The sequence below is a fragment of the Scyliorhinus torazame genome, chromosome 2, assembly GCF_047496885.1.
Source record: "Scyliorhinus torazame isolate Kashiwa2021f chromosome 2, sScyTor2.1, whole genome shotgun sequence".
NCBI lineage: Eukaryota > Metazoa > Chordata > Chondrichthyes > Carcharhiniformes > Scyliorhinidae > Scyliorhinus > Scyliorhinus torazame.
The window spans coordinates 175,785,293-175,808,796 of NC_092708.1; the positions used below are offsets into that span (position 1 = coordinate 175,785,293).

General features: G+C 53.1%; 1 protein-coding gene across 1 annotated transcript in view; it reads left to right on the forward strand.

Moving 5' to 3' along the window:
* Window positions 1-23,504, forward strand: part of LOC140393924 (collagen alpha-3(VI) chain-like) — a 369,822-nt gene that overhangs the window by 183,611 nt on the left and 162,707 nt on the right. The window contains exon 13 of the mRNA XM_072480566.1: window positions 9,530-10,126. Within this exon, the coding sequence (XP_072336667.1) occupies window positions 9,530-10,126 (597 nt within the window). The remainder of the gene's footprint in view (window positions 1-9,529; window positions 10,127-23,504) is intronic.

Here is a 23,504-nt window from a genome sequence, read left to right on the forward strand (position 1 = left end):
GAGTGGCCTAATTCTGCTCCTATGTTTTATGGTCTTTCGGGACTTGTGGGAGGAAACCGGAGCACCCGGATGAAACCCACCCTGACACAGGGAGAACGTGCAGACTCCGCACAGACCGTGACCACAGCCGGGAATCAAATCTGGGATCCTGGTGCTGTGATGAAACAGTGCTACCCACTATGCTACTGTGCGGCCCATATTGGTGTTTATATTTTTTTAAATCGTGGCGCTCTTAAAAAAGGCTCCCCAATCTTTCAGAAATCTGTTGCTGGCCCACCCCACCGGAATAATGCTGCGGGACCCGCCCTTTCATTCTTTTTTCCCAATTAGTTTAAAAATATGGTGATAAAAGCCAGCAAACCGCCGATGGGCTTCACTCCACTTTCCGACCTGAGACGGCACTTTTTTAAAAATCTGAAAGTTCTACCGAATGTAAAATAAAGAATAGAATTCCAAAGGGGATGTTGAGGCACCTGGATGTATTTGTGCATAAATCATTGAAGGTGGCAGGGCATGATAAAAGAGAGTGATTAAAGCATACAATGTCCTCGACCTTCGGGACTAGTGGGAGGAAACCGGAACACCCGGAAGAAACCCACGCTGATACTGAGAGAACGTGGAGACTCCACACAGTCAGTGACCCAAGCTGGGATTCAAACCCGGGTCCCTGATCCTGTGAAGTAACAGTGCTAACCACTTTGCTACCGTCCCACCCATTATGGAGGGAATCAGTTTAGTACTGGACCTGGGGGCACACAGGTTGCCAACATCCTTTTAAGTGTAGGGTTGTCAATTGCGCAGTCAACCTTGTCTCTTGCCCATTTTCCCTAATTGGATGGTGAACTCTGACTTGGCCAGTTAATTGACTGCCTTCCATTAGAGTGCAGGAGGGTGCAACACTGACATCAGTGGCATTGGTCCAGTAGACATAAGGGGCGGGATTCTCCACTCCCACGCCGAAGTGGCCGCGCCGTCGTGAACGCCGTTGAGGTTCACGACGGCGCGGAACGGCCCCGGTCCTGACCGATTCAGGCCCTGACAATGGGCCAGTATCGGGGCCGCGTCATCTACCCGCGCCAGGCCTTGTCGCCCGCGTAAAAGCGGCTCCACATAGATGACGCGGCCGGCGCCGCATGACGGACGTCATCCGCGCATGCGTGGTTGCCGTCCTGTCCAAATCCGCCCCGCAAGAAGATGGGGGACGGATCTTGCGGGGCCGCGGAAGGAAGGAGGTCCTCCTTCAGAGAGGACGGCCCGAAGATCGGTGGGCACTGATCGCGGGCCACCCCACATTGCAGGTGAAGCCCGGTGCAGGATCCCCCCTCGCCCCCCCCACAGGCCACCCCCCCAGCATTCACAGACCGCCCACGACTGCAGCGACCAGGTGTGGACGGCGCCGGGGCGGAACCCGCCGTTTTGGCCTGGCCGCTCGGCCCATCCAGGCCTCAGAATAGCAGGGGTGCCGGAGAATCGCCATTTTGGGTGTCTCCGGCGATTCTCCGGCCTGTGGCCCGCGAAACTCGACCGGGCCGTTCCCGTTGCTTGGGAGAATCGCGGGAGGGCGTCGGACCGGCGTCCCCGGAAATTTTGGCGGCCCAGGCGATTCTCCCAACCGGCGTGGGAGTGGAGAATCGCGCCCAAGAAATCCAGAAAATTGTGACCCTTATGTGGAGCAGGTTTCTATAATCTACAGATATAGGGTGGGATTTTCCCATAATTTGTCAGAGTGTCAGGCTGTGACTGAAAATCAGCATGTATCTATCCAGATGCAAAGCTGCGTTTTCAGACCAGAATCGCAACTCAGTCCCCTACGCTCCAAAGAAAAAAAAGTCCTAGCCCGTCCAATCTCACCCTGTAACTCAGTTCCTTGAGTCCTGACAACACCCTTGTCAACCTTTTCTGCACTGACCCCAGTTTAATAACATCTTTCCGATTGCAAGAAGGCCAAAACTGAAAACAATACCCCAGGTGCGGTCTCACAACTGCAACATAACTTCCCAACTTCAATACTCAATGTCCTGACTGATGAAGGCCAGCATGCCAAAAGCCTTCTTCATTGTCCTATCTAGCTGTGACTCCACCTTTAGAGAACCGTGCACTTGAACTCCAAGGTCCTTCTTTTCCACTATACTCCCTAAGGTCCTACCATTCACCGAGAAAGTTCTACGTTGATTTGACTTGCAGAGGTTGGTGGCGTGCGATCCTGATGCTTGTACGGCGGCGGGGGGGGGGGGGGGGGGGGGGGGGGGGGGGGGGGGGGTCCTCTGTGTCTATGGAGAAAGTTTAATTTCAGTGTTGATCGGAGTGCCATTTAAAGATGGCTGCTTGAGCGATGGAATAAACCATGGCCCCAGATGAATTTTGCTAAGAGTGGCTGAAATGTGGAATGAGCTGCCGGAGGAAGTGGTTGAGGCAGGGACATTGACAACATTTAATGATAATAATCGCTTATTGTCACAAGTAGGCTTCAATGAAGTTACCGTGAAAAGCCCCTAGTCGCCATATTCCGGCACCTGTTCGGGGAGGCCGGTACAGGAATTGAACCCGCGCTGCTGGCCTTGTTCTGCATCACAAGTCATAGCCCACTGTCCTAAACGAGCCCCATTTAAAAGGCATTTGGCAGATACATGGATAGGAAAGGTTTAGAGAGATATGGGGCAAATGGGGTGAGCTTAGATGGGCTTTTTGGTTGGCATGGACCAGTTTGGGCCGAAGGGCCTGTCTCCATGCCATAGATTCTATGATTCAATGATCAGGGCTGGGGTCTCAGCTACATACAATCTTATTAAGAGACAGAGAGTAATGTATTGAAGTTTGAAATTAGGAAAGCAAGTTATATGTTCGGCTTTATTACAAGGGGATTGGAGTACAAGAATAAAGTAGTCTTGTTTCCATGACTATCTGCTGAATCCCTATACTCACCTGGGGCGAAATTCTCCGTTATCAGCGGAAAGTTGCCGATCGGCGCAAAAAACGGCGCAAATCCGACTTGCGTCATGTCGGAAAAATGGGTCGATAGTCTCCGGCCCCTCCCCATATCCCCCATATCCCCCCTCCCCCATATCCCCCCCTCCCCCATATCCCCCATATCCCCCCGCCCCCATATCCCCCCTCCCCATATCCCCCATATCCCCCCTCCCCCATATCCCCCCTCCCCCATATCCCCCCTCCCCCATATCCCCCTCCCCCATATCCCCCCTCCCCCATATCCCCCCCTCCCCCATATCCCCCATAACCCCCCTCCCCATATCCCCCCTCCCCATATCCCCCTACCCCATATCCCCCCCTCCCCCATAATCCCATATCCCCCCTCCCCCATATCCCCCCCTCCCCCATATCCCCCCCTCCCCATATCCCCCCTCCCCCATATCCCCCATATCCCCCCTCCCCATATCCCCCCTCCCCATATCCCCCATATCCCCCCTCCCCCATATCCCCCTCCCCCATATCCCCCATATCCCCCTCCCCAAATCCCCCCTCCCCCATATCCCCCCTCCCCCATATCCCCCTCCCCCATATCCCCCATATCCCCCCTCCCCCATATCCCCCCTCCCCCATATCCCCCCTCCCCCATATCCCCCTCCCCCATATCCCCCCTCACCCATATCCCCCCTCCCCCATATCCCCCCTCCCCCATATCCCCCATATCCCCCCCATATCCCCCCTCTCCCATATCCCCCTCCCCATATCCCCCCTCCCCCATATCCCCATATCCCCCCTCCCCATATCCTCCCTCCCCCATATCCCCCTCCCCATATCCCCATATACCCCCTCCCCCATATCCCCCCTCCCCCATATCCCCCTCCCCATATCCTCCATATCCCCCTCCCCCATATCCCCCTCCCCATATCCCCCCCTCCCCCATATCCCCCATATCCCCCCTCCCCCATATCCCCCCTCCCCCATATCCCCCCTCTCCCATACCCCCCCTCCCCCATATACCCCCTCCTCCATATCCCCCATATCCCCAAGTGAATCCAGCCCTAACCTTAACCTCTGCAATGCACGCGCAACCGATGGCGTGCATTCATATACCTGCCTAACACTGTTGCCTTTTACCCCTGCCCCCCCCCCCCCACAGGAGAAGCGCGCACACAACAATAGGGAGCATGTGAGGACTGGAGGATGGCCCGCTGATGAGAGGCCACTGACCGTACACGAGGAAAGGGCCCTGGAACTGGCTGGCGGACCTGAGGACCGGGAGGTTGCTGATGCAGAGGTCGGGGGCGTACTAGCGAGTGAGCCACCGACAGCCCGTCCCCATATCCCCCCTTCCCCGTATCACCTGATCACTGCCTGATGTCTAACCATGCATGCTTCATTGTGTATCGCAGGACCAAACGTCCAGGCACCCATCCCCGCAGATGCAGACCGCCCGCAGGATGCCCCTCGGAGACCACAGGAGACGGAGAGACCCGGACCCTCCAGCATGCGACGCCCGCAGGATGCCCCTCGGAGACCACGGGAGACAGAGAGACCCGCACCCTCCAGCATGCGACGCCCGCAGGATGCCCCTCGGAGACCACAGGAGACGGAGAGACCCGCACCCTCCAGCATGCGACGCCCGCAGGATGCCCCTCGGAGACCACGGGAGACGGAGAGACCCGCACCCTCCAGCATGCGACGCCCGCAAGATGCCCCTCGCACACCATGGGAGACGGAGAGACCTGGAGCAACAGGGAGACGACACCCCCGTCACGTGCGGGAGCGACCACCCAGCGATGAGGGGGGCAGCCACAGGCCCCCGTCACATCCGAGCCAGGACACCACTACCCAGGAGACCACTACCCAGGACACCAGTACCCAGGACACCACTACCCAGGACACCCCTACCCGGGACAGCACTACCCAGGACACCCCTACCCGGGACAGCACTACCCAGGAAGACGAAATACCGGACAGTGAGTCAGAGCGGATGGGTGGAGACGAACCCCCACCCCAAAGTGCCATGGACTCAGAATGGGATGAAGAGCACGACACAACGCCACTGCTGTCACCAACACCCTCCACCATCGCAGAAACACTCACCACGGTTGGGCACTTTAGTGATGAGGCGTCTGGTACACTCACTGGTGCGCACAACACAGCCGTCCCGGTACAGCAGGTGGAGGTAGGAGCAGCAGAGGGACCGGGCGGTCGGAGGGCAGCCCAGCCCAAGCGAACATCTGCCGCCCAGATGGATCCCGGGTTCCTGCAGTTACCACACCCACACATAGATCCGATGCAACCACCGACCCGGAGACGAGCGAAGAGGGTGACGGGCGGCTTGCGGCGGCTGCGGTCGCAGGTGGAGGAGTCCACCCGCGTCCAGGAGCTGGGAGTGGTGCCGGTCATGCGTGCCACCCAGGCTGACACCGCACGGGTGGCGTCCGCGGTGGAGGCAATGGGTGCGACGGTGTCAGACATGGGGACCGGTTTGCGAGGCCTGGGGCCTTCCGTGCAGGCGGCGTCTGTGGCCCAGGAAATGGCTGCCCTCTCACAGGAGGCCATGAGCCAGTGCCAGCGCCAGATGGCAGAGGCGCTCAACGCCATAGCCCAGTCTCTGCAGGCCATGGCCCAGTCTCAGCAGGACATGGCCCAGTCTCTGCAGGCCATCGCTGAGGGCATTGGCGCCAGTGGCCATGTGCGAGCCGGAGTCGCACTGTCACAGACAGGGTTTGCCAACACCCTGGGCTCCATGGCTGCAAACCTGCAGACCCCTGTCGATACCAGCACGGGCCTCCAGGACTGGCAGCGCCAGATGTTGGGGGGGCGTCGGATGGCCAGTCTGTTCGCATCCCCCACCCATGTAGAGGCCTGGGGGCCATCGGGCACCCCGAGGGAGGAGGAGGTGGTGTGGTCCGTCCCGGCTCCCTCTGTAGGGGAGGTCCCGGTACACCGCGACACCTCGGACACCCCCCCTTCCGTCCCAGGTGCATCGGGTGGGCAACGGGCAGGACAGGCTGGCAGCTCACCATCCCAGTCGCCCGGGCCGCAGCCTGGCCCATTCAGGCCAGGACGCCCCAGGAAACGGCCGCCAAAGGGATCCAGTGTCAGAGGGCAGGAATCACAGGAGTCCACCTCCAGTTCTGCTGTACCGTCTGGGGAACCACGTAGACGTAGTCAAAGGGCCCGTAAGGCCAAACAATTAGACACTGAGTAAGTTGGCACGAGTGCAGGGCACAGATGAGTTTTAGGGGCTCGGGCACGTGCATGAACTCCTTTGGTTATTAAAGTCAATGTTACACCTACAGAAGCTGCCTTTGTGCTCTGTCCAAAGTGTGCGGGGGTGTCATGTAAGTTGAGCGCAAGTGTGTGTGTGAGGGGTGGTCTTACCTCAGCCCCAGGTGAGTCTGCCCCCAGTGTGCAACTGGGCCTCTTCCTGCTGCTCCTCCACTCTGCCCTCCTCTGCCTGCGGCACATCGCCCCTCTGCTGGGCGATGTTGTGCAGGACGCAGCACACCACAATGATGCGGCCGACCCTATCTGACCGATACTGGAGGGCGCCCCCAGAGAGGTCCAGGCACCTGAAACGCATCTTCAGCACGCCAAAGCACCTCTCGATCACTCCCCTTGTCGCTACATGGGCATCATTGTAGCGGTTCTCCGCCTCATTGCGTGGCCTCCGTATAGGCGTCATCAGCCACGATCGCAATGGGTAGCCCCTGTCGCCCAGCAACCAGCCCCTCAGCCGGGGATGGCGTCCCTCGTACATGCGGGGGATGGATGACCGCGACAACACGAATGAGTCGTGTACACTGCCTGGGTGACGGGCGCAGACGTGCAGGATCATCATACGGTGGTCGCAGAATAGGTCCCCTTCCTATTACTGAACACGGCCCTGTTATCTGCAGGTGGCCGCACGGCGGCGTGCATCCCATCGATCGCGCCCTGGACCATGGGGACGCCGGCAACGGCAGAGAAGCCCACGGCCTGGGCATCTTGGCTGGCCCGGTCCACGGGGAAGCGGATGTAGCCGTGCGCCATGGCATATAGGGCATCTGTCACTGCCCGGATGCACCGATGCACCGATGTCTGCGATATGCCGGACAGGTCCCCACTCGGTGCCTGGAATGACCCCGTTGCATAAAAGTTCAGGGCCACCGTAACCTTGACGGACACGGGGAGAGGGTGTCCCCTGCCAGTGCCACGCGGTGACAGGTGTGCCAGCAGGTGGCAGATGTGTGCCACGGTTTCCCGGCTCATCCGGAGTATCCTCCTGCATTCCCGGTCCGTGAGGTCCTGGTATGACTGCCGGGGCCGGTACACACGGGGCGCCCTCGGGTGCCTCCATTGCCGTGGGACCGCGACATCCTCCTCCCCCTCCTCGTCCTGTCGGTCAGGTGTCCCTCCAGCCTGGGCGGCTGCCGCCTGCCCCTCTGCGGCAGCCTGCGCCGCCTCTCTGGCACGCTCCTCCTCCTCCTCCTCATCCAGGGCAACATAGACATGAGCGGCTGCCACCACGGTGGCCAACATCGCTGGATGATCTGAAAACATGACGGCCTGGTGGGGGGGAGGGGAACGACGACATGTCATCATTGCCCATATCCCCTCCTCCCCCCAGCCAGGTGGCATGGACCGCATGGGTCCAACTGTTGGAGGCTGGCACCTGGCCAAGTGGACCAACTCACTTGCCCTCCCATCCCCCTCCTCGGCACGGACCCCCCCCCAACCTCCACCCCAGCATGGACCCCCCCCCAACCTCCACCCCGGCACGGACCCCCCCCCAACCTCCACCCCAGCACGGACCCCCCCCAACCCCCAACCTCCACCCCGGCACGGCACGGACCCCCCCAACCTCCACCCCAGCACGGACCCCCCCCCCAACCTCCACCCCAGCACGGACCCCCCCCAACCTCCACCCCGGCACAGCACGGACCCCCCCCCCAACCTCCACCCCGGCACGGCACGGACCCCCCCCCCCAACCTCCACCCCAGCACGGCCCCCCCCCAACCTCCACCCCAGCACGGACCCCCCCCAACCTCCACCCCGGCACAGCACGGACCCCCCCCCCCAACCTCCACCCCGGCACGGCACGGACCCCCCCCCCAACCTCCACCCCAGCACGGACCCCCCCCCAACCTCCACCCCGGCACAGCACGGACCCCCCCCCCCAACCTCTACCCCGGCACGGACCCCCCCCCAACCTCCACCCCAGCACGGACCACCCCCAACCTCAACCCCGGCACGGACCCCCCCCCAACCTCCACCCCAGCACGGACCCCCCCCCAACCCCCAACCTCCACCCCGGCACGGCACGCACCCCCCCCCAACCTCCACCCCGGCACGGACCCCCTCCCGGCACTCCCACGGAGCCCAGCCTACTCTAACCACCCCCCCCGCCGCACACACACACACACAAACCGAGACACACCTCTCCTCACGCAATCAGTCTGCGGCCACGCCATTTCCTGCCCAGAGCCAACCCCCCAGGCCGTCACTCACCTCCACGCTGGTCGGCGTGAGCCTGGAGCACCGGGTCACGCCGATGAAAAGGAGGTTTGATTCACGTCGACGTGAACGGTCATCACGTCGACGGGACTTCGGCCCATCCGGAAGGGAGAATATCGGCAGGCCGGAAATCGGCTGCCTTGCGCAGACCCGTGACATTCTCCGCGGCAGCGACGCCATTAACGCCCCGCCGACTTTTCTCCCTTCGGAGACTTCGGCGGGGGCGGGGGCGGGATTCACGGCGGCCAACGGCCATTCTCCGACCCTCTGGGGGGTCGGAGAATGACGCCCCTGATTCGCCATCATGCTATCCTGGTTTGGACTATTCACCAACTCTAAATTTCTACTGAGACCTAAGTGATGTGACTCCCTCTGAGAAAAGTGTTATTACTTTTGCTGTGTTTAATTAACTAATTAATAACTAATTGGTTCATTGATAAATAAGGTTAGACAGATATGGCATGGATGGTCCGGTATCCTGAAGGCAACATGTAGAAATCTGGAGATTATATCATAATCCCTGTGTCTGTGACTTCAACAACTTTGGCTCAGAGTTACTGTGCTGGAGTCAGTGTTGGAGGCTTTGTGAAAAATTAGGGAAGGTAAAGGTTCCCTGGACACTTTGTTCCAAGGGGCAGTCAAAACCTTTAGGCTGATAGAAGTTGGTGATTGGTCAGAAATAGGAGGATGTGACTGCATATCAGGCAAGTATGGCTCTTAATAGACTCCTCAATATCAGGTTCCATAATCAGGCAGAGTGCCTGGCATAGAGGGACTCTTGGGAGTTTGCAAGTAAACAGACTGTGCCAGCTGCTTGTTGAACAACAACGACAACAGGATGACGCCCTAAAGTGGGTACTAACTGCCTACTGAAAGGCCTTGTTTGGTTGCTGACAGTACAGCTGCTGAGATGAATCCAATCGTGAGATAGGACTAAAAAATACAAAGAAAGATCCCAATCTAAACAAATATTTCTGTCTGAATGAACAAACCTCTTAATCCAAACTCTGATTATGATCTGGTAGTTTCTCATGCATTTATTTGGATTTCCAAGAGTAATGTAGAATAATAAACATAGTTATTTTCCATTTCTTACAGATGGTGTTAAGAGGGATATTGTGTTCCTTGTTGATGGATCAGACAAAGTCAGAGGTGCTTTCCCTTCAGTTCAAAGATTCATTTCCAGAGTGGTCGATAATCTTGACATTGGAAATGATAAAGTCCGAGTTGGTGTGGTACAGTACAGTGATAATCCCAGAGTCAACTTCTACTTAACCAGCCACACCACAAATCAGGGTGTGAAGGACGCAATAAGTGGTCTCACGCAAATAGGAGGGAGTCGAGCCAACACTGGTGCAGCCTTGGACTATGTCACAAAGAACATCTTTACTCGGTCTGCTGGTGGCAGAGCAGAGGAAGGTGTACCGCAATTCTTGATCCTTCTCACTGCCAGCAAGTCATCCGATGATGTTAGTCGGGCAGCATTAGCACTGAAAGAGGCTGGTGTAGCACCTTTCAGTATTGGATCAGGAGATGCAGACCAAAATGAACTCGAACAGATTTCACTGTCCCCTAATTATATTTTCAAGGTAAATAATCTGCGGAATGTGGAAACAATACAACAAGGTCTGGAGACACCACTGGAGACATTGACTAAAGAACGAATAAACCAAATTCGAAAAGAAGTTCAGGAAGGTAAGGAAGATACTTCACGGAATCAGTACTTGCATGTGAACAATTAGAGCTCGTGTTAAACTTTCTAACATTGGAGAAATTCATTTTGATTTGAAAAGCCAGTACAATGGGTGAAACAAAATAGAGTTGCGGAAATTGTCATGTTCCATTTCTCAAATACTCCTGCAGCATCCTCCACCATCTCGCCTGCTTGCTATCAGCTTGTTGGCCTGTTTCTCTCCTTTCTATTTGCTCAGTTGGTTTATGATGCGGAGCGACGCCAACAGCGTGGGTTCAATTCCCGTACCTGCTGTGGTTATTCATGAATGCCCCATTTTTAACCTTGCCCCTAGCTTGAGGTGTGATGACCCTCAGGTTAAATCACCACCAGTCAGCTCTCAAAGGGCAGGACTGTGGTCACAGTTACTTTACCTTTTGCAGCTTAAGTCACTGTCTGTGCGGAGTCTGCACGTTCTCCCCATGTCTGCATGGGTTTCCTCCGGGTGCTCTGATTTCCTCCCACAGTCCAAAGATGTGCAGGTTAGGTGGATTGGCCATGCTACATTGCCCTTAGTGTCCACAAATAAAAGGTTAGTTGGGGTTATTGGGTTATATGCCAGGGTGGAGGTTTAAGTAGGGTGCTCTTTCCAAGTGCCAGTGCAGACTAAATGGGCACTATAAATTCTATGATTCTATGAGTTCATCACAATTTGTAAAAATGGATTTCTTCGGCTCAACAGCTAACGGGGTTGATCTTCAAGAAATATTTGCATTTCAGTTCGCTCAACTGTAGCTTTAATGCTTTGTGTGGGGATCTGGGTAATGTATGTTATTTTAACTGAACTGATAGTCTGAACCTCAGTTTTGCTGAATTGTAATAAATAACATTTGTACCTTGACTCCAAACTATCCGCCATTCTGGAACAAAAACAGAAAATGCTGGACAATCACAGCAAGTCTGACAGCATCTGTGGAGAGAGACGGGAGCTAACATTTCGAGCGGGATGCTCCATTTTGCCGGCAGCCTGGGGGTTCCCCGACGGTGTAGAGCTGCCCCACATTGGGAAACCCCATTGACCAGCCAGCGTAGCGGAGAATCCCGGCATGCTGAAACAGAAATGTGGCGCGGCAAGGCGGAGAATCCAGCCCCAGGTCTAACAGATTTGATTGAATTTTGCAAGAAGGTGACTAGATGAGGTAGTGTGATGTAGTCCACATGGATTTCAGTAAGGCTTTTGGCAAGGTCCAGCATGGAAGAATGATCAAACAGGTAAGAGCCCATGGAATCCAGGACAATGTGGAAAATTGGATTCAAAATTGGTGGCAGGAGGCAGACGGTGATGGTCAAAGTTTGTTTTTTGTGACTGGAAGCCTGTGTCCAATGGTGTACCCACAGGGAACAGTGGCAAATGGAATTTAACCCTGAAAAGTGTGAGGTGATACATTTTGGGAGGACTGTCAAGGCAAATGGCTGCTATATGTGTCCCTCATGGCAAGTGTGCGAACGAATGAGAAGAACTCAGGGTATTTTGGGCTACACAGGGGTACGAAGCAGAGGTGTCGACTGTCCCCACTATTGTTCACATTGGCGATGGTACTTCGGGCTTTTGCTGATTGGTGGGGATTGAGAGGGGGCCAAAGAGCACTCGTATCGTTGTATGCCGATAACTTGCTCGTGACGGACCCTAGAGAAAGCATGGGCAGAATCATGGGCTTAGTGGAGAGGTTAGGAGCCTTTTCGGGCTATAAATTAAATGTAGGGAAAAGCGAGGTATTCCCAGTGAATGCAGCAAGGTGGGGGGAAAGCCTGGGGCACTGACATTTAAGGTGGCAAGGGAGCGTTTCAGGTACCTGGGAATTTGGGTAATGTATGAATGGCCACGATGCATAGGTGGCATTTCATAGAATTTCATAGAATTTACAGTGCAGAAGGAGGTCATTCAGCCCATTGAGTCTGCACCGGCTCTTGGAAAGAGCACCCCACCCAAGGTCAACACCTCCACCATATCCCCATAACCCAGAAACCCCACCCAACACTAAGGGCAATTTTGGACACTAAGGGCAATTTATCATGGTCAATCCACCTAACCTGCACATCTTTGGACTGTGGGAGGAAACCGGAGCACCCGGAGGAAACCCACGCATACACGGGAAGAACGTGCAGACTCCGCACAGACAGTGACCCAAGCCGGAATCGAACCTGGGACCCTGGAGCTGTGAAGCAATTGTGATATCCACAATGCTACTGTGCTGCCCTAATTTGACGGGGTTGGTGGACTTGGTGGATGGGGTTAAGGCAGATCTTAAAAGGTGGGATCTGCTGCACCTGACGTTGGCAGGAGGGTACAGGTGGTGAAAATGAACATGCTGTCAAGATTTCTGTTTGTGTTTCAGTCCTTCCCGATTTTCCTCGCCAAGGCCTTTTTTCAGAGGGTAGAGGCATTACTCTCAGAATTTGTGTGGGCAGGGAAAGTGCCAAGGGTGAAGAGGAATCTCTTGCAAAGGCAGAAGTGGGAAAGTGGGCTGGCGCTCCCGAATTTGTTACATTACTATTGGGCCGCAAATGTGGAGAAGGTGAGATGACGGTGGGAGGGGCAGATTGAGTCAGGTTCGAGGAGAAGTCTTGCAAGGAGATGAGCCTGAGGGCTCTGGTGACGGCCCCGCTGCCATTTGCCCTGAGGAAGTATACGAGGAGTCCGGTGGTGGAGTCATCGATAAAGATTTGGAACCAGCTGAAGAGGCACTTTAAACTGGGTCACATGTCGGTGATGACTCCATGATGAGGGAATCATAGATTTACGCCGGCGGGAATGGAAGGGATGTGTAAGTGATGGAGGGAGGAGGGGTTAGAGTGGGTCAGGAACATGTTTGTGGAGGGGACGTTTGCTGGGCTAGAGGAGCTGCGGGAGGGTTTTGAGCTACCAACGGGGAGTGAGTTTAGATATTGGCAGGTTCGGGGCTTTGCAGGCAAGGAGCTGCCTTTGTTCCCTCAGGTGCTTTTGGAGGAAATGTTGCTCCCGGGGGAGGGGATATGATAGGATTGGGGATATATATTGGTGGTTCGGGGAGCAGGGCACGGCCTTAGTAAAAAGGATCAAGAGGAAGTGGGAGGAGGAGTTGCAAAGGGAAATAGGGTGGGGTCTTTGGTGCAAAGTAATGCGCCGAATAAGCTCGACCTCCTACGCAAGGATGAATCTTATACAATTTAAGATGGTGCACAGGTTCCACATAACTGTGGCCCAGATGAGGTTTTTTTTTCAGAAGTAGTGGACAGGCGTGAGAGGTGTGGGAGGGGGCTGGCGAATGATGCCCATATGTTCTGGGGGTGTGAGAAGTTGGAGAACCTTTGGGAGCCGGTGTCCGGGGGCTTATTGGATTGGATTGGATTTGTTTATTGTCACGTGTACCGAGGTACAGTGAAAAGTATTTTTCTGCGAGCAACTCAAACAGATCATTTATACATGGGAAGAAAAGGGAATAAAAGAAAATACATAATAGGGCAACACAACATGTACAATGTAACTACATAAGCACTGGCATCGGATGAAGCATACAGGGTGCAGTGTTAATGAGGTCAGTCCATAAGAGGGTCATTTAGGAGTCTGGTGACAGTGGGGAAAAAGCTGTTTGTGAGTCTGTTCGTGTGTGTTCTCAGGCTTCTGTATCTCCTGCCCGATGGAAGAAGTTGGAAGAGTGAGTAAGCCGGATGGGAGGGATCTTTGATTATGCTGCCCGCTTTCCCCAGGCAGCGGGAGGTGTAGATCATAGATTACCATAGAATTTACAGTGCAGAAGGAGGCCATTCGGCCCATCGAGTCTGCACCGGCTCTTGGAACGAGCACCCCACCCAATGTCAATGTCTCCACCCTATCCCCATAACCCAGTAACCCCACCCAACACTAAGGGCAATTTTGGACACTAAGGGCAATTTATCATGGCCAATCCACCTAACCTGCACATCTTTGGACTGTGGGAGGAAACCGGAGCACCCGGAGGAAACCCACGCACACACGGGGAGGATGTGCAGACTCCGCACAGACAGTGACCCAAGCCAGACTCGAACCTGGGACCCTGGAGCTGTGAAGCAATTGTGCTATCCACAATGTTACCGTGCTGCCCCCCACAATGCTACCGTGCTGCCCAATGTCAATGGATGGGAGGCAGGTTTGTGTGATGGACTGGCCGGTGTTCACGACTCTCTGAAGTTTCTTGCGGTCCTGGGCCGAGCAGTTGCCATACCAGGCTGTGATGCAGCCCGATAGGATGCTTTCTATGGTGCATCTGTAAAAATTGGTAAGGGTCAATGTGGACATGCCGAATTTCCTTAGTTTCCTGAGGAAGTATAGGCGCTGTTGTGCTTTCTTGGTGGTCGCGTCGACGTGGGTGGACCAGGACAGATGTTTTGAGATTTTAGGAATTTGAAACTGCTAACCATCTCCACCTCGGCCCCGTTGATGCTGACAGGGGTGTGTACAGTACTTTGCTTCCTGAAGTCAATGACCAGCTCTTTAGTTTTGCTGGCATTGAGGGAGAGATTGTTGTCGCTACACCACTCCACTAGGTTCTTTATCTTCAGCCTGTATTCTGACTCGTCGTTATTCGAGATCCGGCCCACTATGGTCGTATCGTCAGCAAACTTGTAGATGGAGTTGGGACCAAGTTTTGCCACGCAGTCGTGTGTGTACAGGGAGTAGAGTAGGGGGCTAAGTACGCAGCCTTGCGGTGCCCCGGTATTGAGGACTATTGTGGAGGAGGTGTTGTTGTTCATTTTTACTGATTGTGGTCTGTTGGTCAGGAAATCGAGGATCCAGTTGCAGAGTGGGGAGCCAAGTCCTAGGTTTTGGAGCTTTGATATGAGCTTGGCTGGGATTATGGTGTTGAAGGCAGAGCTGTAGTCCATAAATAGGAGTCTGATGTAGGAGTCCTTATTTTTGAGATGCTCTAGGGATGAGTGTAGAGCCAGGGAAATGGCGTCTGATGTGGACCGGTTGCAGCGGTAGGCGAATTGCAGTGGATCAAGGCGTTCTGGGAGTATGGAGGTGATGTGCTTCATGATCAACCTCTCGATGCACTTCATTACGACTGAAGTCAGGGCCACTGGTCGGTAGTCATTGAGGCACGTTGCCTGGTTCTTCTTTGGTACCGGTATGATGGTGGTCTTCTTGAAGCAGGTGGGGACCTCGGAGTGGAGTAGGGACAGGTTAAAGATGTCCGCGAATACCTCCGCCAGATGGTCCGCGCAGACTCTGAGTGCACGACCAGGGATCCCGTCCAGGCCCGTATCGAGGATTGTCAGGATTGAGATGAAGCCAGACCCTACGGTGGCGATCTTTGGGGTGTTGGAGGTGCTGGAGCTGATGGAGGGGAAAGGGCCAATGTCATGGCCTTCGCCTCTCTGATTATCCGGCGATGGATACTTTCAAATGGGAGGTCAGCCACACCGTAGGGGGTTGTTTGGGAGACTAGTTCAAGTTTCCATGGTTGGACAAAGTCAAATTTGCTCTAAGGGAGTTGGAGGAAAGCTTTGAGGTATGGTGGAGGCCATTCATGGCTATATTTGAGCAGCTGTTTATGTGGAGGGATAGTAAAAGGTGAAAAATGTGCAAATTGTATACTCTATTGGGCGTTAAGGTAGTGTTATTTGAATATGTTTGGAATAAAATAACTGGGAAAAAAAAAAGGCGAGGGACTAACAATGATTAATTGGGTTCTAGGAAGGGGGGTGGGGACGTTCGGGGAGGGGCAGCGGGGGGGGGGAGCTGCCTGGGGGGGTGGATGAGCAAGAGATAACATGAAGAATCGGGGAAACTGGCACGTACGGGAGAGAGCCAGTGTACAAGCTATGTTAACATACTATTTTGTCATGTATATATCTTGCTCCGCGCGATTTCTCGTTTCTTTTTTTTTGTTACGGGGTGGGGGGGGGGGTTTATTGTTTGTAAGGGAGAAAAATTGTGTTAAAAACTTTAATAAATATATATATTTTATTAAAAATGGGGTTCTAGGAAGTACAGAGGACAAAGGGGACCTTAGAGTGCATGCATATCCAAGAATCTAGAAAAGGTAGCAGGACAGGTTGATAAGGTGGTTGAGAAGGCATATGGGATACTTGCCTTTATTAACCGAGCCATAGAACCAGCAAAGCCCAAATCTTGTGAATAAAAAAAAAAGCAAATGCAGTAAAAAAGGTGGCACTTCCTTCACTCCAATTCTTTTGCAATCCAACACTGGAGGCAGGGACACACTACGCTGCCTGAATCTCACATGGCTTGAGTCAGGAAGGCTGGGCGAGAGAGGCGGTGAAGAAATTTAGCGCAGATAAGTGGGCACAAAGTGCCAATCTGATGCTGATTGCCACTCCAAGAAAACTATGGGCCAATACATTTCAGCAAAACTTTGTGAAAAAAGTTCTCAAATCCCTCTGCATCCAAAGCAGAATCGCTATCGCATTGTCCTCCTCTGTCCTGTCAATGGTCATTCATTCTGGTTTTTCACCAAAACTGATTCTCAAAACTTGTGCCTATCCTTCTTTTTCTTTATTCATTTTTGGGGTGTGGGCGTCGCTGGCTAGGCCAGTTTGTATTGCCCATCCCTAGTTGCCCTTAGAACCATCCCTAGTTGCCTTGATAAATGGTAGTGAGTCACCTTCTTAAACCGCTGCAGTGCCTGAGGAGTAGGTACACATATAGTGCTATTAGAGAGGGAGTTCCCGGATTTTGATCCAGCGACAGTGAAGGAACGGTGATATATTTCCAAGAATGGATGGTGAGTGACTTAGAAATGAATCTCCAGGTGGTGATGTTCCCAGGTATCTACTGCCCTTGTCCTTCTAGATGGTGGTGGTCGTGGGTTTGGAAGGTGTAGTCGAAGGAACCTTGATGAGTTATTGCAGTGCATTTTGGAGATGGCACACACAGCTGACAACATCTGTTCATCAGAGGTGATGGGATTGACTGTTTGTGGAAGTGGTAGCAATAAAGCAGACTGCTTTGTCCTTGAGGATGTTGAGTTCCTTGAATATTATTGGAGCTGCACTCAGCCAGATAAAGGGAGAGTATTCAATCAAACTCCTGGCTTGTGTCTTGTAGATGGCGGATAGTCTTATACGGTCAGAAGGTGAGTTACTCGCTGCCTGTGACCTGCTCTGGTAGCCACAGTATTTATATGGCTAGTCCAGTTTAGTTTCTGAAAGCTGATTGTGGGGGATTCAGCAATGATAATGCCATTGAATATCATGGGGCAGTGATTAGATCTTCTCTTTTGAATGGTTAGCACTGCTGCCTCACGATGCTGAGGTCCCAGGTTCAATCCCGGCTCTGGGTCACTGTCCATGTAGAGTTTGCACATTCTCCCCGTGTTTGCGTGGGTTTCGCCCCCACAACCCAAAAGATGTGCAAGGTAGGTGGATTGGCCATGCTAAATTGCCCCTTAATTGGAAAAAATGAATTGGGTACGCAAATTTTTTTTAAAAAGATCTTCTCTTTTGGAGGTGGTCATTGTCTGGCACTTGTGAGGTGTGAATGTAACTTGCCACTTGTCAGCCCAAGCCTGGATATTGTACAGGTCTTGCTGTATTTGGACATGGACTGCCTCAGTATCTGAGGAGTCACGAATGGTGCTGAACATTGCGCAGTCATCAGCAAACATCTCCACTTCTGACCTAATAATGCAAGAAATGTCATTGACGAAGCAGCTAAAGAGGTTGAGCCTTGGACACTACCCTGAATAACCCCTGCAGTGATGTCCTGGAACTGAGATGATTGACCTCCAACAGCCACAATGAACTTACTCTGTGTTAGGTATGATTCCAGCCAACGGAGAGTTTTCTTTCTGATTCCAGTGACTACAGTTTAGCTCGGGCTCCTTGATGCCACACTCGGTCAAATATTGCCTTGATGTCAAGGGCAGTTACTCTAACCTTACATCTGAAGTTCAGCTCTTTGCCCATGTTTGAACCAAGGTTGTTATGAGGTGAGGAGCTGAGTGAGCCTGGCAGAACCGAAACTGAGTGTCAGTGAGCAGGTTATTGCTGAGTAAGTGCCTCTTGATAGCACTGTTGATGATTCCTACCATCACTTTACTGATGATCAAGAGTAGACTGATTGGCAAGATTGGATTTATCCTTGCGTACAGGGCATATCTGCACACTTTTCCACATTGTTGGGTAAATGCCAGTGTTGTGGCTGCATGAGAAGAGCTTATCCAACTATCCACTTAAATTGCCCTTATTATCAGTTGTTAACTGTTGCAAACAGAAAGCTGCCCAATTTGGCTCATTGATTTCCCTTTTTATAATTTGGATAATCTTGAGAAGTGACCTTAATTCGCTGCTCTGATCAGTTGTATCACCATTACCCAACATCAACTTTCTTCCATACCAGATGTCAAATTCATGTGCAAAGGGGAGAAAATGGGTGGTGTGGGGGGAGGTCTAGTGGCTCCACCACAGAGCTGAGTGACAGAAATACTTCAAGAGTGTACAAGCAATAGCAGGGTGCAAACGTAGAGAGGCCTCCAGATAGGTGGAATGAATTTTATGTAGCAAAGAGAGCTCATGGGCGTCATTCTCCGCCGGCGGGAGTCTCCGTTTTGCCGGCGCCCGGGGGTTTCCCGACGGCGTGGGGCTGCCCCACAATGGGAAACCCCATTGACCGGCCGGTGTTACGGAGACTCCTGCCGGCCGGTCGGGGCAGAAATGTGGCGGGGCGGGTAGGAGAATTTCGCCCCTGGTCCTTCCTGACCCCACAAAATATCGTTCCAAAAATCTTGCAATTTTTTTTTTCAGTGACTTCCCTCCATAAGGGCCATAGGTTATGCTTCCAGACATATTAGGCTGTAACGTCCGGGCTTTCCAGCTTCGGATTTGGGGTTCCCCCAAAATGGGCGAGGAATCCCCTTCAGATGTTCCGAGATTAGGGTGTGCACTGCAATTGCCCAGAAGCGCAAAGTTCCCCTGGCAGGCACTAAGAAACATCCAAGAATGTGATTTAAGTTGCAAACTAGGAATGATTTCAACTTTGTTACACAGATAATTTTCCACAAAAAAGTTAGAAGAAATAAATCCTCTTCTGGCTAACTATTATACAGACAGAGATTGACATCCCACGGGAGTCCCTCACTCCCCCAACACTCCAGTGGACATCCATATGCTACATCCTCCCTCCAAATGGCACTACTCCCTACCACCCCAACTAACCATCCCCTCCTTGGTATCCCACCCCTCTGACCACACCCCCATGGGCTTCCCCCCACTACCTCCAGTGAGCCGATGCCCCTCCAAATTGACCCGATCTGATCCCCCCACACCGGACCAGATCCAACACGCCCATCAGACCTAACCCCTCCTGACCTTTAATCACCCCGTATCTGACCCATTCCAACACCCCATCCCTGTCTGCCAAATCCTGCTTGTACACAACACATCCCAACACATCTGGACCCTGCACCACATAACCGTCCCAACCCAACACCCCACCCCTCGCAGGCCCGACACCTCTCCCAGACCCAGCCCAATACCCGATCCGCTCCAATACCTCATCCATCCCACCTCCCTCAAGTTCCAACCCACAAACCTTCTAAAGCCCCGCCCTCACCCATCTTCCCCTGCAAATCCTATCCACTTAGCTTTAGACACTTAACTTTGAATTTCAATCAGACCTTAATCTTACCTGCTTTACGGTATTGAGTGCTGTAAAAAAGGGTGGGTGCCCTCCTTCAATTCAACAGAGTTGGACTTTGACACTGCACCTCAAGGATGAGCTGCACTGCCTGGATCTTGCCGGACCTGAGTCAGAAGGTTGGTCAGACAGGCTTGGAAAAAAAGTCTTGTAAATAATTGGGCACAGGGTGGAAATCCAATATTGATTGCCACTCCAAGGAAGTTACAGCCATTATTTCCAGATCTTGCACAAGGCATGCAGCTACAAGAACATTCAAAGATCTGGGGCGAAATTCTCCCCCAACGGTGCGATGTCCGCCGACTGGCGCCCAAAACGGCACCAATCAGACGGGCATCGCGCCGGCCCAAAGGTGCGGAATGCTCCGCATCTTTGGGGGCCGAGCCCCAACATTGAGGGGCTAGGCCGGCGCCGGAGGGATTTCCGCCCCGCCAGCTGGCGGAAATGGCGTTTGTTCTGGAGAAGACCATAAGACATAGGAGCAGAATTAGGCCACTCAGCTCATTGAGTCTGCTCCGCCATTCAATCATGGCTGATATTTTCTCATCCCCATTCTCCTCATAACCTTGATCCCCTTATTAATCAAGAACCTATCTATCTCTGTCTTAAAGACACTCAGTGATTTGGCCTCCATAGCCTTCTGCGTCAAAGAGTTCCCACAGATTCACCACCCTCTGGCTGAAGAAATTCCTCCTCATCTCTGTTTTAAAGGATCGTCCCTTTAGTCTGAGATGGTGTCCTCTGGTTCTAGTTTTTCCTACAAGTGGAAACATCCTCTCCACGTCAACTCTATCCAGGCCTCGCAGTATCTTGTAAGTTTCAATAAGATCCCCCCTCGGAAGACCAATGAAACTGTGAAAGCACCTGGGGCCATGATAAAAGATGTGGCCCTTTCAAGCCACAGTGATTAGATTACCTCACTGGAAGCAAAGGTGTCTTTGGTGGCTGAAATGAAAAAGTCATTAAAGGCCAAGGAGAATGATCCAGAGAATAGGTCCAGGAGGCAAAATATTCAAATTACGGGGTTGCCAGAGGAGATGGAAGGCCCAATGCCCATGAGTACATCGCAGAGATGTTCAGTAAGATGACGGGAGACTGTGGATTCATGTCCCCTCCTGAGATGGACCAAGCCCACAGTACACTTGGCAGAGGTCTCATCCTGAGGATACACTGTGTGCGGTAATAGTGAAGTTCCATAGCTTCAAAGAGAAAGCACAGGTGCTGAGTTGGGCGAAGGAGCATCGAGACTTTAAATGTTAATCAGGTTCTACCAAGATATTTGAGCCGAGCTGATGAAGCAGCGAGCTGATTTCAATAGAGCCAAGGCCGCCCTCTATAAAAGTGAAATCCGGTTCAATGTGGTCTACGTGGTTCAGCTTAGAGTGACTTTCAATGGAAATGACTATTTATTTGATGTGCAGGGGAGGTGGACTCCTTTGCGAAACGCAAGTTGGCTGCGGTGTGGTTGAGTTTTTGGAGGTTCGGGATAGGCATGTTGAATTGTTGCAGTGTTGGGGTTCCATGTTCTTGCACTTTCCTGGGGCGGCCGCCGGGTCGGAGAATCACCAGGCAGCGGCGTGAATCCCGCCCATGCCGGCCGCTGAATTCTCCGGCACCGGAGATTCGGCGGGGGCTGGAATCGCGCCGCACCGGTTGGTGGGCACCCCCCCCCCGGCGATTCTCCGGCCCGCGATGGACATAAGTCCCGCTGCTGTAATGCCTATCCCACCGGCGTGAATCAAACCACCTTCCTTACCGGTGGGACCAGGCGGCGCGAGCGGGCTCCGGGGTCTTGGGGGGGGGGCGATCTGGCCCCAGGGGGTGCCCCCACGCTGGCCTGGCCTGCGATCGGGGCCCACATAGCCTCCACGATGGCCGACGTGGAGGTGACCCCCCCCACGCATGCGCGGGATGACGTCAGCAGCCGCTGATGCTCCCGCGCATGCGCAGACTTCCGCCGGCCGGCGGAGTCCCTTAGGCCCCGGCTGGCATGGTGTCAAAGGTCTTCCACTCCAGCCGGCGGGACGGCAACCACTCCGGCGCGGGCCTAGCCCCTAAAGGTGAGGGCTTGGTCCCTAGAGGTATGGAGAAATCCGCTCCTTTGGGGCGTCCCGACGCCGGAGTGGTTCACGCCACTCCATCCCGCCGGGACCCCTCGCCCCGCCGGGTAGGGGAGAATCCTGCCCCAGTTCTTTTTGCGGTTGAATGTTTACAGTTTGGGCTTTGATTTGAGATTTAGTTCTATGTGGGACTTTGTTCTGTCTGGATTCAGCTCCCTCTTGCAGCGCAGTGGTTAATGGGGTTTTAGTATTTTGTTGTTTGTTACCATTTCTGTTTAACTCTAGTTGGGAGCCTCCCTGCTAACCTAAGAGTTAGCTACAGGAGCAGTCTTGAAGGGTTGGCCGCAGCTCATTATAGTAGTTTTTTAGATAATGAGCTCAGAGTTCCTGTGTTTAATTAAGGTTTGTTAGAAGTAGATTTTAGTGTTTATGTTTACCTTGCCTCTATTTGAATGTATATTTGGGTGTGGTAGTAATCAAGGCAATGGCGTGGTGTGGGGGGGGGGGGGGGTATTGGGTTAGGGATTGGGGGTTGTTTGCTGACGGATTTTTCTTTGTTCAGTCTTTTGATTTGGTTTGGTGGCCACCTTGGGTGGTCTAGATTGTTGTACCTTTTACATACCTTTTGGATAATCTCTCTTGTTGGAAATGGCTGACTCTGGATTGGGGTATGTGTGTGTGTGTGTGGTGGGGGGGTGGGGGTGGTGGTGGTGGGGGAAGGGGGGGGGCAGGGAGACCCCAATTAGTTTGGTCACCTGAAATGTTAGGAGCTTGAATGGCCCGATGAAAAGGTCAAGAGCATTTGCTCATCTTAAGACTTTAAATTCAGATGTGGTGTTTTTGCAAGGAGACTCATTTGTGGGACAAGGGCCAGACAAGACTGCAGAAGGGGTGGAAAGGACAAGTCTTTCATTTGGGTTCAATGGTGGGGCCGGTTGTGTGTGGGGGGGCAATATTAATTACTAAAAGGGTTCCGTTTTATGCCTCTAAAATCTTGGCTGGCCTAAACGGCAGACATGTTATTGTCTGTGGCTCTCTGGTGGGCACACCGGTGGTTTTGGTTAATATCTACACCTCAATCTGGGACGATACAAATTTCAGTGATAATCTGCTGGCATCACTCCCCGATATAGATTCATATCAGCTTATTTTAGGTGGGGACCTGAACTGTGTTCTGAACCCTGGACTGGATAGGTCTAAGCCCAGATCTCTGACTCCGTCAAGGATGGCCAGAGCTTTGTTGTCTTTCATGGAACAATGGGCATGGACGGGGATAGATCCTTGGCACTTTTTGCACCCAGGTGACAAAGAGTTTTTGTTTATGTTGCATGTTCATCAGGTACATTTGCAGATTGATTTTTTTTGGTAGATAGGTCTCTCCTTCCTTCAGTGGTGGCAGCTGAGTACTCAGCGATAGTGATTTCAGACCACTTCCTGCACTTTGTTGATTTGGCACTAGTCAGGTCCCTACCAATGTCCGCCATGGAAGTGGACACAACATTATTCAAAGGTAAGACATTTTTTGAATGTGTGTCCACTACCTTTGGGGACTATATATAATTTAATAAAGCTGAGGCAATCTCACATTTCAGCCTGTGGGAAATCCTTAAGGTGGTCCTCAAGGGGGAAATTATCTCCTATAAAGCGGAGATATAAAGATGG